The sequence below is a fragment of the Rhinoraja longicauda genome, chromosome 22, assembly GCF_053455715.1.
Source record: "Rhinoraja longicauda isolate Sanriku21f chromosome 22, sRhiLon1.1, whole genome shotgun sequence".
Classification (NCBI taxonomy): Eukaryota; Metazoa; Chordata; class Chondrichthyes; order Rajiformes; family Arhynchobatidae; genus Rhinoraja; species Rhinoraja longicauda.
Genome location: NC_135974.1, coordinates 3,230,467 through 3,246,227, shown reverse-complemented (window position 1 = coordinate 3,246,227; position 15,761 = coordinate 3,230,467). Strand labels below are relative to the sequence as shown.

The window sequence follows — 15,761 nt, the reverse complement described above, 5'->3', positions numbered from 1 at the left end:
CTGAAATGTCACCCACCCTTTTTCTCCAAAGAAGCTGCCTGCCTAACCCGTCGAGTTAACCCAACACTTTGTGTCCACCTCTGAAATGTAATCTGTTCATTTCACTCCATAGATGCTGCCTGACCCATTGGTTTCCTCTGAAGACACAAAATGCTGGTGTAACTCAGTGGGACAGGCAGCATCTCTAGATAGAAGGAATGAGTGATTGAAGTCTGAAGAAAGATGCCAAGGATGATTTGGGTATACCAAAACATTTCAATAGACCAGGACACAGAATCTTTGTGCCCTCCTGATTAAATCTTATCTTTGTATGCTTTGTTGTCATCGTCCTTTAGAAGGATGAGGGGGGATCTTATTGAAACATATAAGATAATTAGGGGATTGGACACATTAGAGGCAGGAAACATGTTCCCAATGTTGGGGGAGTCCAGAACAAGGGACCACAGTTTAAGAATAAGGGGTAGGCCATTTAGAACGGAGATGAGGAAGAACTTTTTCAGTCAGAGAGTGGTGAAGGTGTGGAATTCTCTGCCTCAGAAGGCAGTGGAGGCCAGTTCGTTGGATGCTTTCAAGAGAGAGCTGGATAGAGCTCTTAAGGATAGCAGAGTGAGGGGGTATGGGGAGAAGGCAGGAACGGGGTACTGATTGAGAGTGATCATCCATGATCGCATTGAATGGTGGTGCTGGCTCGAAGGGCTGAATGGCCTACTCCTGCACCTATTGTCTATTGTCTATTGTCCTCTAGCTAAAAATGATCTATTCTACATTTTCCTTAACCTTTGTCCCCTTTGATGTCTCGTTTTCACACCTCACCCTTCCATATCTCTGTGCCTTCCTCAGCCCTGACTCTCAGTCTCAAGAAGGATCTCGACCCGAAAGTCACCCATTCCTTCTCTCCAGAGATGCTGCCTGTCCCGCTGAGTTACTCCAGCATTTTGTGTCTATCTTCGGTGTAAACCAACATCTGCAGTTCCTTCCTACACCATTGGTTTCCTCCAGCACATTGTTTTCATCCTGTTCCTTAGGTCATTTGCCGGTTGGATTACATACAGCCAACTGGAATGACGTCCCAGTCAGGTTTCAGCCTCATACTTCCAGCAGTCATTAATTAGTTCGGCTGGAAGTTTAATGATCATCAACGTCTCCCTGGAGGAACATAAGTTTACCTGATTCAGGCATTGCAACGTTTATCCTGCTAATGAGGTTCATTATTACCTCCCATTACACGTGTAGGAAAATAACTGCAGATGCTGGTTCAAATCGAAGGTAGACACAAAATGCTGGAGTAACTCAGCGGGTCAGGCAGCATCTCGGGAGAGAAGGAATGGGTGACGTTTCTCGTCGAGACCCTTCTTCAGACTGATGGTTCCCATTAATCACTCATCTTGAATAAACTGAACCACCCAAAACACTGCATTCGCTCTCAAATAGAGGACCCAGCGTGGGGGGGGGGGGCTCTGTGAGGGAGGGGGAACAACAATGGACAATGGCGACCTGGTGTGGAGGGGGGAGGGGGAGCAAAGGAGTGCTTTGTAACTTTGTCAGGGCCGTAGGTGGCCGCTATTTGTGTACCTTGGAAGCAATGAATCTCACTGTGCCTTGTCACATGCGACAATAAAGTATTCCATTCCATCCTGTCTGCTCCCAACTCATGGTCTTCCACACTTGGAGCATTTTAGGAACCAGGGATCGCCAGGAATCACTGGAGATGCTGCATTTTTTTGAACAAGCTCTGAGAACATCCTTGAAGCATTTTCTCGGCTTTGTAGCAATCCTAGAGCAGCAGACTGCATCGCTCCCAGTTCAGTTTAGTTTAGTTCAGTTCAGTTCAGTTTAGTTTATTGCCAGATGTACCGAGGTACAGTGAAGAGCTTTTGCTGCGTGCTATCCCGTCAGCGGAAAGACAACGCATGATTACAATCGAGCCATTTACAATGTACAGATACATGATAAGGGAGTAACGTGCAAGGTGAATCCAGCAAACTCCGATCAAGGATAGTCCGAGTAGCAATTAACTATTCCATTCCACCCTCAATCACCACTTTTTTCTACCTCCCTTCTGTCAAAAATAAATTGCAAAGTTTCAAGAAGACAGCAAGTGACAGGGAGAGTGCCTACAAATGTTTAAAATCCTCTACTTGTGTTATAATAATTCTGTGCTTTAAAGAAGGTTGAAACTGAGCATGTGTAACTGACACTTATTACAGTCGACTTTAGCCAGATTCTGTTCTCTGTTGCCAAAGGGCAAATAGCAATCGTAAAACAATAAAATAAGGTTGAATGGGTAACCGGACATTTGCTTATCTGCAATGGACTGTGTTAACTCTGCAATGTCTTTCGGAGGTGCGTGATTTATAATTGTTTTACGACCGTTTGGAAGAAGGAAAAGTGCTAAAGTGCCTGCTACAGTAAAGAACACATTGAAGGGAAATTCTGGTTATGAGGAGTAGATGAATTTGTTCGGTTAGCAGTCTCCTAGATTGCTCCCGGTCACCACTGTATTGGGCGCTCTTAAATAAAGTCTTGGTTGCCTTGCCCGATCTTTGTGTTGTGCTTTAAAGGTTTCTCCAACACTTTGCTCAAGATGACCGGCCTTGAAGTCTGAAAATGGAAGGCACGCTGAGACCACGTGAAACTGTATTTATTGACTATGGTACTCTTTCCAAGATGGCGCCGCCCTGTGTAGCAACCATTGCAGCAGCTTCTGCTCACTGCTGAGCGTTTTTCTCTTTCTTAGTAGTTAGTTAAGTTATTTCTCTCACTATTCTTGTGTATTAGTTTTGTGTAACTTTAGCGCGGTATGTAGACCAAAGCATGTCTTCAATCTGAGCCTGAAACTGGGGAGAGTTCCACAGCTGTGGAAAACATCCTGCGTGGTACCGGAACCAAAGACGCCGCAACCGAAGGAACTCAACAGCTTCAGACCAGTGGCACCGACATCACACCTGATGAAGACACTGGAGCGTCTGGTCCTCGCCCATCTCCGCCCCCTGGTGAGACCATCGATGGACCCGCTGCATTTTGCCCACCAGACTCACATCGGGGTGGAGGACGCCATCATCTACCTGCAGAACAGAGCTCTCTCACACCTGGAGAGGCTGGATAGCACTGTGAGAATCATGTTCTTTGATTTCTCCAGTGCATTCAACACCATCCAGCCGGGGCTTCTGGGGGGCAAGCTGGAGCGCACAGGGGTGGATCACCACCTCACATCCTGGATTCTGGACTACCTCACCAACTGACCACAGTATGTGAGGACAAAGGACCTGGTCTCGGACAGGGTGGTCTGCAGCACTGGGGTTCCGCAGGGAACAGTGCTAGCTCCATTCAGTTCACCCTGTACACTGCGGACTTCAGGCACAGCTCCGCAAACTCCTATCTACAGAAGTTCTCTGACCACTCTGCCATCGTCGGCCTCATCACGGGCGACGAGGACAGGGCGTACAGAGAACTGATCAAGGAGTTTGTGGACTGGTGCCAGCGGAACTGCCTCTGGATCAACGCGGGGAAAACCAGGGAGATGGTGGTAGATTTCCGCAGGCGCAGCCAGGTCCCCCCCCGACACCGGCGATCATCCAGGGAATGGACATCGAGAGGGTGGATTCTTATGTACCTGGGTGTCTACCTCAACAATAAACTGGACTGGACTGAAAACACCGATGCACTATACAGAAAGGGCCAGAGCAGACTTTATTTGCTAAGGAGACTCAGGTCCTTTGGAGTGCAGGGGGCTCTCCAACACGGACCTTCTACAACACGGTGGTTGCATCAGCCATTTTCTATGGAGTGGTCTGCTGGAGCAGCAGCATCTGAGCGGCGGAAGGGAAGAGGCTCGACAAGCTGGTCAGGAAGGCCAGCTCTGTCCTGGGTTGCCCCCTCGACACAGTGCAGGTGGTGGGAGAGAGGAGGATGATGGCAAAGCTAACATCGCTGCTGGACATCGACTCCCACCCCATGTAGGACACTGTCACTGCACTGAGCAGCTCCTTCAGTGACAGACTCCTTCATCCCAAGTGCGTGAAGGAGAGATATAGGAGGTCCTTCCTTCCCGCTGCTGTGATACTGCACAACCAGCACTGCTCCCAGCAGACGAGTCAACAATAACAGCCAAGAACACACAGAAAACTGATGACAATTTATGTATCTTTTATTTATAATGGATGATCTCTTGCTGTCCACTTTGCTGCTGTAACACTGTAAATTTCCCCGGTGTGGGACGAATAAAGGAATATATTATATTATTATATTATTATTATTACTGAATGCCTGACTTTTCCCTAATTTCCAATGCCTATAATCACTGATGCAGGGCTTATTATCTAGCCATGCGTGATTGATGGCCTCTTTTAGTTAACAGAATGGAAACCTGGCTGTAATGAGCACATTAAGTCCTTCACTTTGCAGAAGAGCACAGCATATTCTATCCTCATTGCAGCCAATTCACTCAATTCAATTTCTGTTATAATCTGCTGGAAGTTAAAATTGCTCATATTCTGCATTGGACTTCTTTTCTGTTAGTCCGAATATATTCATCATCTCTCAAGATTAATTCCATTGATAATAAGCAGCGGAAATCATATCAGTCTGAAGCTGAAACAAGGAGACGGCCGCTACACTTTAAAGGCCTGGAACTGTGACCTGCGTGGGTTTTCTCCGAGATATTCGGTTTCCTCCCACACTCCAAAGACGTACAGGTATGTAGGTTAATTGACTGGGTAAATGTAAAAATTGTCCCTAGTGGGTGTAGGATAGTGCTAGTGTGCGGGGATCGCTGGGCGGTGCGGACTTGGTGGGCCGAAAAGGCCTGTTTCCGCGCTGTATATATGAAATGAAATGAAATGAAATGATGTGAATATTATATTTGAAAGTGTGGTTCGTTTGGATACAAGGATATTCTCTATAATGAGCAAAGATTGACGCAAAATGCTGGTGTAACTCAGCGGGACAGGCAGCATCTCTGGGGAGAAGGAATGGGTGACGTTTCCGGTCGAGACCATTCATCAGACTCGGGGAGAGGGGAAACAAGAGATATGGAAGGGTCGGTGTGGAAACTAGAGATCAAAGGGGACAAAGGTCAAGGAAAATGTAGAATAGATCATTGTTTAGCTTGGGGAAGGTGACAACGAGAAGTACAATGTAAAATGTAATCAGGAGGAAAGTCAGACTGGTCGGAGAACTAGGATGGGGAGGGGTGGAGAGAGGGGGAGAGCAAGGGCTACTTGAAGTTAGAAAGGTCAATATTCATACCGTTGGGTTGCAAGCTGCCCAAGGGAAATATGAGATCGAGATGAGTTGCAATTCTCCTACATCTTTTTTGTGGCTAAATGAAGAAAATATGACAACTTATTGGTTTTCTTTTCATTTCTCTCGGTCATACGAAGCAGTGATTTGGCTTTGCCACCAATTGTACGGCCAGTTCTTCATCTAAACTAATACATGTTAAAGAGACTTTCAGTTTCTCATGGAATTATACTTTGTAAATGCAAAGACAGGATACAGAGGGTTACTGATTCCTCACAACATGGGGCCTGGTGAATACAAGCAGTGGCCTATTCAAGTCACGTTCCCAGAGCATATTGGACCTGTAACCATCGGTTCACACATGACCGATTTGTAAACTGATTATATGTACTCCTAAAATCTAATCTTTGCCACTAAAGAGAACATTAACTAGCAAGGAAGATAACTGCTGAAAGATAAGTCTGGTCACGTAACCAACCAGCTTACCAAGCCTTTGACATGCCCGCAAGAATAAAACTCAATGCTTACTTCAATCCTGATGTTGCATTACATTTTCCTTTACACTGCAGCCAATATGACCGGGTACCCTTACATAAGTGCCCAAAGCATCAGCCAAAGCAGCTTCCATGCAGCAAAGCAGAGTGTTTATTTTGTGAAGACAAGTTCCTGTTAAGGATCCTTCAAATGACAATAGACAATAGACAATAGGTGCAGGAGGAGGCCATTTGGCCCTTCGAGCCAGCACTACCATTCAATGTGATCATGGCTAATCATTCTCAATCAGTACCCCATTCCTGCCTTCTCCCCATACCCCCTGACTCCACTATCCTTAAGAGCTCGATCTAGCTCTCTCTTGAATGCATTCAGAGAATTGGCCTCCACTGCCCTCTGACTGAAAAAGTTTTTCCTCATCTCCGTTCTAAATGGCCTACCCCTTATTCTAGCCTTAGAGGGAGTACAGAGAAGGTTCACCAGATTGATCCCTGGAATGGCAGGACTTTCATATGAAGAAAGACTGGATAGACTAGGCTTATACTCGCTGGAATTTAGAAGACTGAGGGGGGATCTTATTGAAACATATAAAATTCTTAAGGGGTTGGAGAGGCTAGATGCGGGAAGATTGTTCCCGATGTTGGGGAAGTCCAGAACCAGGGGTCACAGCTTAAGGATAAGGGGGAAGTCTTTTAGGACCGAGATGAGAAAACATTTCTTCACACAGAGAGTGGTGAGTCTGTGGAATTCTCTGCCACAGAAGGTAGTTGAGGCCAGTTCATTGGCTATATTTAAGAGGGAGTTAGATGTGGCCCTTGTGGTTAAAGGGATCAGGAGGTATGGAGAGAAGGCAGGTACAGGTTACTGAGCTGGATGATCAGCCATGATCATATTGAATGGCGGTGCAGGCTCAAAGGGCCGAATGGCCTACTCCTGCACCTATTTTCTATGTTTCTATGTTTCTAACTGTGGCCCCTTGTTCTGGACTCCCCCAATATTTGGAACATGTTTCCTGCCTCTAACGTTTACAATCTAGTAAATAGCGAAGCACAAACAAGAAATGTGGGAAATATGAAGTTAAACACGGGGGTTGGGGAAACAGAATCGGGCTGTACAGTTGTGGAGAAAAAGGTTTTGGAATACAAAGGCAAGAGGAGGATGGATCGGTACGGGTGAACCAACAAAGTGAAAGTCATCAGAGCTTAAATTACATGAGGATTGTAATGTGGGGATTAGGTGAGCTAAATTGTGCACCTCAAAATTCCACAAAAAAAAAGATGATAATGACTATTTTAAAAAAAAGATCTTATTTAAAAATGGCTGCTGCATGTTCCAGGACTTTTTTGGCTTTCCAACCAAACGTGGATATTCCCCCTTCCCTCCGTTTTTCTTCCTTCATTTCTAAACTCCAAGCAGTGTCTCGTGGATCTATTGCTTCGCCCCATTCTTCGTTCCGTCTAATGCCCAATCTTGCTGGGCTACCTCCACCAAATAACCTTTTACATTGAGTGATCTCAGGAGAAAAGTATTCCCGGAATGTCCGGATTGTACTCAGTTGTGTTTAGGCTCAAAAGTAAGAGACATTTGCAAATCAGGTAAAGACGAATATTGAAAGTTTTATTTTATTTTCTATTACTCCATTTTAAAATACTGAGCATAGCACCAGAAATATTTACCTTTCACCATATTCTCTTCACCACTTAACTGGGGGGAGTGTAAAAAAAGTACCAATTCTGTCATATTTTACAGCAAAAGAAAGCTGATACTGATACTTGCGTTTCAGATACTAGACCTTGTGACAGCGTCCTTCAGTACAAAAAGTCATGCTTCATGAACTCGAACGTGGCCTGGGGCCAAAGCTGTCAGAAATATTCAGTTTATTTCTCCTCTTAACATCTGACATTTATTTCGAAGGATGGGTGATTCTGTCTGCAGGGCATCCTAACTGGGGGAAGTCTGGCTGCGTTCAACACCATTCTAATTTCTTTTGACAAGAGGATTGTGTGGAGATTTTATCTCGTTAAATAATCCTACGGTAGGCAACATCATGAGATTGTGACGGTAAGCTTTGGATTTGCAGAGGTCCTGGCGGGAAAGAATTGAGTCTGGATGATTGCCTTCCTTGTCGAGAATTGACTGGGTTGGCGATACGGAAGAAATCGTCGGAACTGAAACCTTCGAGTCACATTATGGTTGAGGATGAGCTATTCCAGGAACACGGGAAGAATGGAACAGAGGCCGAGCTTGTTTCTGTCTCGTTCTTCCGTTCCTCTGTCGGAGTCCCGGAAATGGAGATGATTGCCCCAATCATACTCCTCCAGCAATGGAACAATGCAACAGAATGGATATCTGGGAATCCATGGAGTTCAGAAATGTCATTTATCCTGCCACAACAGTCATTCAGGATCTGAAACTCCACTGATGCACGCACAACATGAAGCTCGCTGCAGGTGCGGCCATGACAAGAATAGAAATCAAAATAACCTGTACAAATCCAAAAGTCTTCCACTATTTCGGGGCTATTACCAAGACCATAGGATTGCTGTTTTCACTAAGATAAACTGGAGGAATTGTAGGATGCAATGTTCAAATCTTTAGTAACATCCCCCACATCCCAGGTAATAAAAGCTAAGTTCATTCGGCAATAAAAAAAGAATGACCTCTTCACATCTTTTAGATTCAGCCCGACTAAACCGTGGAATTGCAGGACACAATGTTCAAATCTTTAGTAACAATCCCCACATCCCAAGTAATAAAAGCTAAGTTCGTTTGGCAATAAACCGTGGCATGATCCCGGTCGGAAAAAAATCCCAGGAGCCTAAATAATAGAGGGGATTTGGTTCATTTCGACAGGATGAGGAATTAACAGTCTGATAAACCAAGGGGAGCCGAGGGTTATGGGGAGAAGGCAGGAGAGTGGGGTTTGGAGGGAGAGATAGATCAGCCATGATTGAATAGACTAAGATGGGCCGAATGGCCTAATCCTGCTCCTACAACGTATGACCTTGTGAACCAGTAGAGAGAATTGTTTATATTGAGATATTGCATGTACAACGCAGATTAAGAAGAAATGCAGAGATCCTTACCAAGCTCACACTAAGCAGAATTCTGCACCTCCATTTTTACGTATCAGGTATTTCACAAAATGCTGGAGTAACTCAGCAGGTCAGGCAGCATCTCAGGAGAGAAGGAATGGGTATTTGTACGTATCAGGACAGGTTTGATCACCTGGCCACCAGGAGAGGTTACCAGGGAGGTGTTTTCCACAGATTTACTGTGTCCTCAGTGATTCATTTCTCCCAGTTCAGAGGCAATGAGGCGAGCTAACTTTCCTCCCCATACAGGCAGTGATGAATACTTCTCCAATCGATTGCAGTTTGGCGAGAATTGCCTCGACTCTGCGCACCATGGTGCAAGCAATCTCAAGAAGTCCCAGACTGCTACCTTTTGGTCACCATTTGCAATCCTGTTGGACAATTGCCATGAACTAGGATTGACGCCGATGGTTTATTGTGCAGTGTTTTGCAGCTGTCCAAGTGTCCACTTATGCTTTTCAAAGAGAGACAAATCACCGATATGTGCCCTGTCGTTTTGTATGGAGTTTAGCAAAATTACTTTCGGTCAGCAAGTGAAATAAGTAAAATTGCCAAAACTGAAGTCACTCCACTCCTCATTTCCATTTTAAACCGTAAACAACCAGTACCATTTTGTGCCCGGACGTGTGTCGGTCCTGTTGCAAAAATGTGCACGGTCTCACAGTACCAGCTCAATACTTTCACTGCGGACGCTAACCTTGCTAATGTTACAAAAGAGGGAGATTGGTCATGATATTCACTGGGAATGTTGGCATCACATTGTGGGAGAAACCACTTTGTCATTGGCAACACTTTACCACAGCAACTGAAAGGGCTGTCTAGTTTCCAGATTTGGAAGGTGAGTTGGAGAAGGTGATGTTTATAATCAGGAGAGCTATCTGTTTGACTTTCCTGACTGATCCAGCACCAGCTGTCAGGGTTTATTGATTGGGGACGGTCGTACTGTTTCAGCAGGAGAGCAAAGAGAAACTGGGAGTGAGGCCGTCGGATGCTATGAGCCGTCGTCTGCCTGATTCCCTGAGTAAAGTCCGGCGAGCTGCCTGAACCGAGGACCCCAGTCACTGAGGTAGTTGTAGTCCTGATCTGAGTCAGTGGAGAGAGAGTTGATGGAGCTGAGAGACTGGGCCACCGAGCTGGTGCCTTCATACGCATACGTTTGGAAAGAGTCGTAGGGAGGGACGGAGAGATCGGCGTCAGCCTCCTCCAGCTTTTTACACACAAAACTCCTGAAAATGGAGAAATCTGCGTCCGGGTTCTGGAACCACTGGGGCAGCAGATGAAGCTCTGGGGTCACGCTCTCTCCTTCTGCTTTGACCTCCGTGAAGTCATAGAGGCTTCGCAATGTAGTCATGTCGTAGGCCTCAGTGTCCTCCTCCCCCCCTCCTTCGTCGTTGTACTTGATCACGTTATCCCGCATGTCTTCCTCGTCCTCGGACATCATGTGCCCCTTCCTGTGTCTCTTCAGGGTCAGAATCAGGAGGACAAGCACTGAAGGAGAAGGGGAGACACAACGTTAGTCCCTCATTTCCAAAAGAACCAAGCTGACTGACTCCCCTCTGTTCTCAGGCACACTCGCTCAATGATCAATCGAACTGTTTCACTTGAAATCTTCCGAAGAGAGTTGTTTGTTTTCAGATACAGAGTTTTAGATTGAGATTTTAGATTGAATACAGAGTTTTGCCACATTTTCACAGGAACACAACGTATGAATCAAGTAATCCCAACCCAATGTAGCCACGTTACAGATCCTTTTTCCCCGTGGCTATTAAACTGTGCAACTCCTCCCCCTTCTGTCATAGTTTAGTTTACAGATACAGCGCGGAAACAGGCCCTTCGGCCCACCGGGTTCGCGCCGCCCAGCGATCCCTGCACACCAACACTATCCTGCACCCACTAGGGACAATTTTTACATTTACCAAGCCAATTAACCTACAAACCTGTACGTCTTTGGAGTGTGGGAGGAAACCGAAGATCTCGGAGAAAACCCACGCAGGTCACGGGGAGAACGTACAAACTCCGTACAGACAGCACCTGTAGTCAGGATCGAACCCGGGTCTCCGGCGCTGCATTGGCTGTAAGGCAGCAACTCTACCGCTGCGCCACCGTGACCGTCATGGGGTAGACTGACTCCCCTCTTCCTCCCCCCCCCCCACCACCCCCCATCTCATCCTGGACCTTTCCACTCAATAATTTAATGCCATGTTTGTGCAATATTACACATGTGCTGTGCAATAACTGGGTCACTTAAATTTCATTATTATTATAATGTACGTGACACTTTCAATGCCTTGTAACTGTGTCTGTTGACTGGTGGAAGACCAATTTCCCTCCAGGAAGAAATAAAATAGTTTTATTCACAAAATGCTGGAGTAACTCAGCAGGTCAGGCAGCATCTCGGGAGATGCTGCCTGACCTGCTGAGTTACTCCAGCATTTTGTGAATAAATTGATTTGTACCAGCATCTGCAGTTATTTTCTTATAGAAATAAAATTGTATTGTAATCGTAATCACAATAAAAAGCACACTAAAAGCAAGGCAATATTCAGAACGATCAGCTGTCTCGTCAGACCTTCACTGCTCACTTCTTCTCCCACCGTTTCTTTTACCCCTTTATTGTCAGGAAACCTCTTTACAGGATTTTTGTCTTTCAGTTCACAGTAATTTGGATTTGGCAAACCTTAGGTTTTGAATCCCTGATTAAGATGTCAGGAAGCTTGGAAAATTGTCAGTTTCAGAGTCGCTCCATAGAAGGGACTATTAAAAAAACCTCAGACCGAACTACATCAGTGATTTACCAAAATTACCAACATCTTCTGCAGAGAAGATTTAGGCAGGATGGTCGCTTAAATCCTCAGAGAAATCAGGGCAATCATAACATTTACGGGTGTCAGGAGTTATGGGGAGAAGGTAGGGGAATGAGGTTAGGAGGGAGGGATAAATCAGCCATGATTGAATGGCAGAGTAGACTTGATGGGTCGAATGGCCTAATTCTGCTCCTATCACTTATGACCTTATGACCTTATTTGGCAATGCCACATAAAAACTTGAGATAGTGGGCATGGTTATCTTGTTAGAAAGGGACACTTTAAAGGTGCACTTGGACCTGTAGTATCTGGTATGGATATGCATGAACTAGTTATAAATATTTATATAACTATCTCATCTGTGTCTTTTCCGTAGACACGATCTATTCAAGATATTCTGTTTTTAACCGGAAGACACATTAACATCAATTTCTAGTAAGGTTATTTTGTGTTTCAGTTTCATACTTTCTTAGCTTTTATTAATTGAATAATTTATGAATTGGCATCTCATTTGTGTAATAGATAAATATCATGATCGACAGGTAGGGTTGCCAACTGTCCCGTATTAGCCGGGACATCCTGTATATTGGGCTAAATTGGTTTGTCCCGGACGGGACCGCCCTTGTCCCGTATTAGGCCCGGGGGGCGCTGTAGGCCCGGACATTGTAGGCCCGGGAGCCGCTTTGGGCCCGGACATTGTAGGCCCGGGGGGGGCTGTAGGCCTGGACATTGTAGGCCCGGGAGCAGCTTTAGGCCTGGACAGTGTAGGCCCAGACACTGTAGGCCCAGGGGGTGCTGTAGGCCTGGATATTGTAGGCCTGGGGGCCACTGTGGGCCTGGACAGTGTAGACCCGGACGCCCGGACACCGCCTAACGAGGTTGGGAGGTCCCGGGGGGGGCACCATTGGTGGAGCACTGGGCTGGCTGGGTGAGGTCCCGCAATAAAGGGCTCGGGGTGGTGACATCACCTTTTGTCCCTTATTTGGGAGTGAGAAAGTTGGCAACCCTATCTACGGGGGAAAGTCCCAAATTGAGGAAAGGGTAATTGGGACAGATCGTTCAGGAGTTAGCGAGGGTAGATTGGGAGTAGATGTGAGGGAACAAGCCCACGTCTGAGCGTCTATTAAAGGGCCAGCCGGTCTGAATGCAGGGCCAACATGCACCCAGAAAAAAAAACAGACAGGGTTATCAAGGTTAGGGAACCTAGGATGTTGCAAATGTAGTCAATTAGGAAATGGTAGCATCGGTAAGCTTTAGGGAGCTGACAGCAGAAATGGTCGATAGGGAACATAAAGAAAGCAGGGAAGAACATAAACAGGGACCCGAGAGCACCACAAAGAGTCGTGAAATGTCCTTGGTGAGTAGAATTAAAGTAATTTTATACACACGTTATAGACAAGAGTGTATTAGGGAGAGGACAGGGCTACCCAAGGACTAAGGAGGGAAGTTATGTGTAGCGCCAGAAGGCAAGGTACTAAATGAATACTTCACATCAGTATTTACCAAGGAGCAGGGCATGAAGGATAGTGAGATCAGGGAGGGGTAAGTTGATATTCTAGGATATAGAGTGATACAGTGCGGAAACAGGCCCTTCTGTTGCCCAACTTGCCCACTACGGCCAACATGTCCCAGCTACTCTGCGCTTGGTCCATATCCCTCCAAACCTGTCCTATTTCGGATATGTTGGTATCGAGATAGAGGAGGTGTTGGGTCCAGCACTTTGCTTTTTACTGGGTAGTGCACATCGCACTCAACTCAAGCTTGAGGCTGGGTTAACAATTAAAGGCGCAAGGGCTTCTAGGTCGAAGAATGATCCGATCTGCTTACCTATGAGTATAAGAATGCAGACGAGCAGAGCAATAAGAGCCCCTGGGCTCAGGACACCGGACACAACGTAAGCAGCAGCACTGCACGACTGTATGGCTCCATCGCTGTCACAACCGCACACTCGGACGGTGAGGGTCCCCGTGCTACTCAGAGCTGGTGGTCCACTGTCAACCACCAGAATTGGGACAAAGTAGATGTCCTGTTCTTGACGGTTGAATCCATTTTTGTGGGTTAGGATTCCAGCAGTATTTTCTAAAAAAAGAAACCGAAAAAAAGAGAGAAGATAAATGTCTCTGTGAGAAGCAATACTACTTAATACACACTGTTCAACAATGTGGACAATCTCTTTGCCGCTTGGTCCTGCTATTGTGTCCATTCCAACTGGACTGTCAATATCAGCCAACCATCTATATACAAAAACTCACATTTGTTTGTTTGTTTGTTCCTGAACTACAGCCAAAACGGCCCATGATAGCACGACAATTTCAGACCCACCTTACTCACCGGCGTCCCTTTGGTGCTAATGGAAGAAGTTTCATTGAAATAGGTGCTATATTTTAAAAGTTATTCACTTTAAAAAGTTTAAATCTATCTCCTAGGGAGGGAGGGGGGGGGCTGGAGGGTGGATAAGGGGGGTTGAGGGGGATAGAGTGGGGGGGAGGGGGAGTGGAGGGGGAGGGGAGGGGAGGGGGAGGTTAATGGGGGTTGGAGTGGGGGGGAGGGGAAGGGGGGAGGGGAGGGGGAGGGAGTGGAGGGGAGGGGCGGAGGGGAGGGAGGGAGGGAGGGAGGGAGGGAGGGAGGGAGGGAGGGAGGGAGGGAGGGAGGGAGGGAGGGAGGGAGGGAGGGAGGGAGGGAGGGAGGGAGGGAGGGAGGGAGGGAGGGAGGGAGGGAGGGGAAGGGAAGGGGGAGTGGAAGGGAGGGGCGGAGGGGAGGAGAGAGGGGGAGGGAGGGGGAGGAGGGGGGGTGGAGAGGGTGTTGCACAAATGCAGGAGAGGTTTGGGCCCAACAGGTCGGGTCCACTTGGTCTAGTACTTGATAAATGTCTACCCAACCCCATCATGATTTATGTTGATCCTCAGTATGAATTTGGCAACTGCTGGCAACAAATAAAACTAATGTTCAATCCCATAAACATATCTTGAGAAGTTGTCAGTGCAGCTGCATCTTAGGCATGAAAAATGGACTCATCTGTCTGTTTGTAGATGATTGTAGCACAGCAAATGAAATGTGTCTCTCTTCTCATTGGCGATGATGAATCGAATTAACTTGGCACCCCACACATTGCGCTTCAAGCATCATTTGGAATCAGTGTTATTATCTCCTCACCTCACATAAAATGGTGCAAAACATTGATAAATATATATTTAGCCGTCTATTCATTGACACCTTGCACCCTTTTTGGCAACACTGTACTATACTGCCTCTTGCAGCAGCTCCACACAAGGAGGTAATCACATATCCAGTGTATCTCGCAGAAGGAGATTGTAGTGCCTATGGCTGATGCGATGAGAATCTGATCGATGCGCTAAAGCAGAGATTAAATTCATTTACATGTTTGCATAAACATTCAGCTTCACTAATAATTGATTAGGGCAGCATCCCTGTGGCTTTTAGTCAGTTCTTGATATCTTGTGCAGGAAGGAACTGCAGGTGCCGGTTTAAAACGAAGTTAGACACTAAAAGCTGGAGGAACTCAGCGGGACAGACAGCATCTCTGGAGGAAAGGAAAAGGTGACGTTTCGGGTTGGATCTGAAGAAGGGTCTCAACCCGAAACGCCACCTATTTCCTCCAGAGATGCTGTCTGACCTGCTGAGTTACTCCAGATTTTTGTGTCTATCTTGATACCTTGTGTTCTATTGAAAGTAAAACCATAAACACTCAGCAATCTATTGATTATGGCCAGAGACAGTCATGGTTAATCAAGGAGAGGTTTACAGAGTGGCATACCTGTGTATATCTATAAAATTCATCATCGCGTCATCGACATTTAAGCATATTAATGTACAACAAAAATAGTGTGCAAAAAAAGCGTAACAGACTTTCAAAAACCAAAACTGGGTCTGCGCCGACCAGCGATCCCCGCACACTAACACTATCCTACACCCACTAGGGACAATTTTTACATTTAGCAAGCCAATTAACCTACAAACCTGTACGTCTATGGAGTGTGGGAGGAAACCGAAGATCTCGGAGAAAACCCACACAGGTCACGAGGAGAACGTACAAACTCCGTACAGACAGCGCCCGCAGTCAGGATCGAACCCGGGTCTCTGGCGCTGCATTCGCTGTAAGGCAGCAACT

At 46.3% G+C, this 15,761-nt stretch overlaps 1 protein-coding gene across 1 annotated transcript in view; it reads right to left on the bottom strand.

The window, feature by feature from the left end:
• Window positions 1–7,427: 7,427 nt before the first annotated feature.
• Window positions 7,428–15,761, bottom strand: part of cdh22 (cadherin 22) — an 882,037-nt gene continuing 873,703 nt past the window's right edge. The window contains exons 11-12 of the mRNA XM_078418609.1: window positions 13,460–13,711; window positions 7,428–10,316 (exon numbers count right to left, since the gene is read on the bottom strand). Of these exons, the coding sequence (XP_078274735.1) occupies window positions 9,820–10,316; window positions 13,460–13,711 (749 nt within the window). The 3' untranslated portion in view covers window positions 7,428–9,819. The remainder of the gene's footprint in view (window positions 10,317–13,459; window positions 13,712–15,761) is intronic.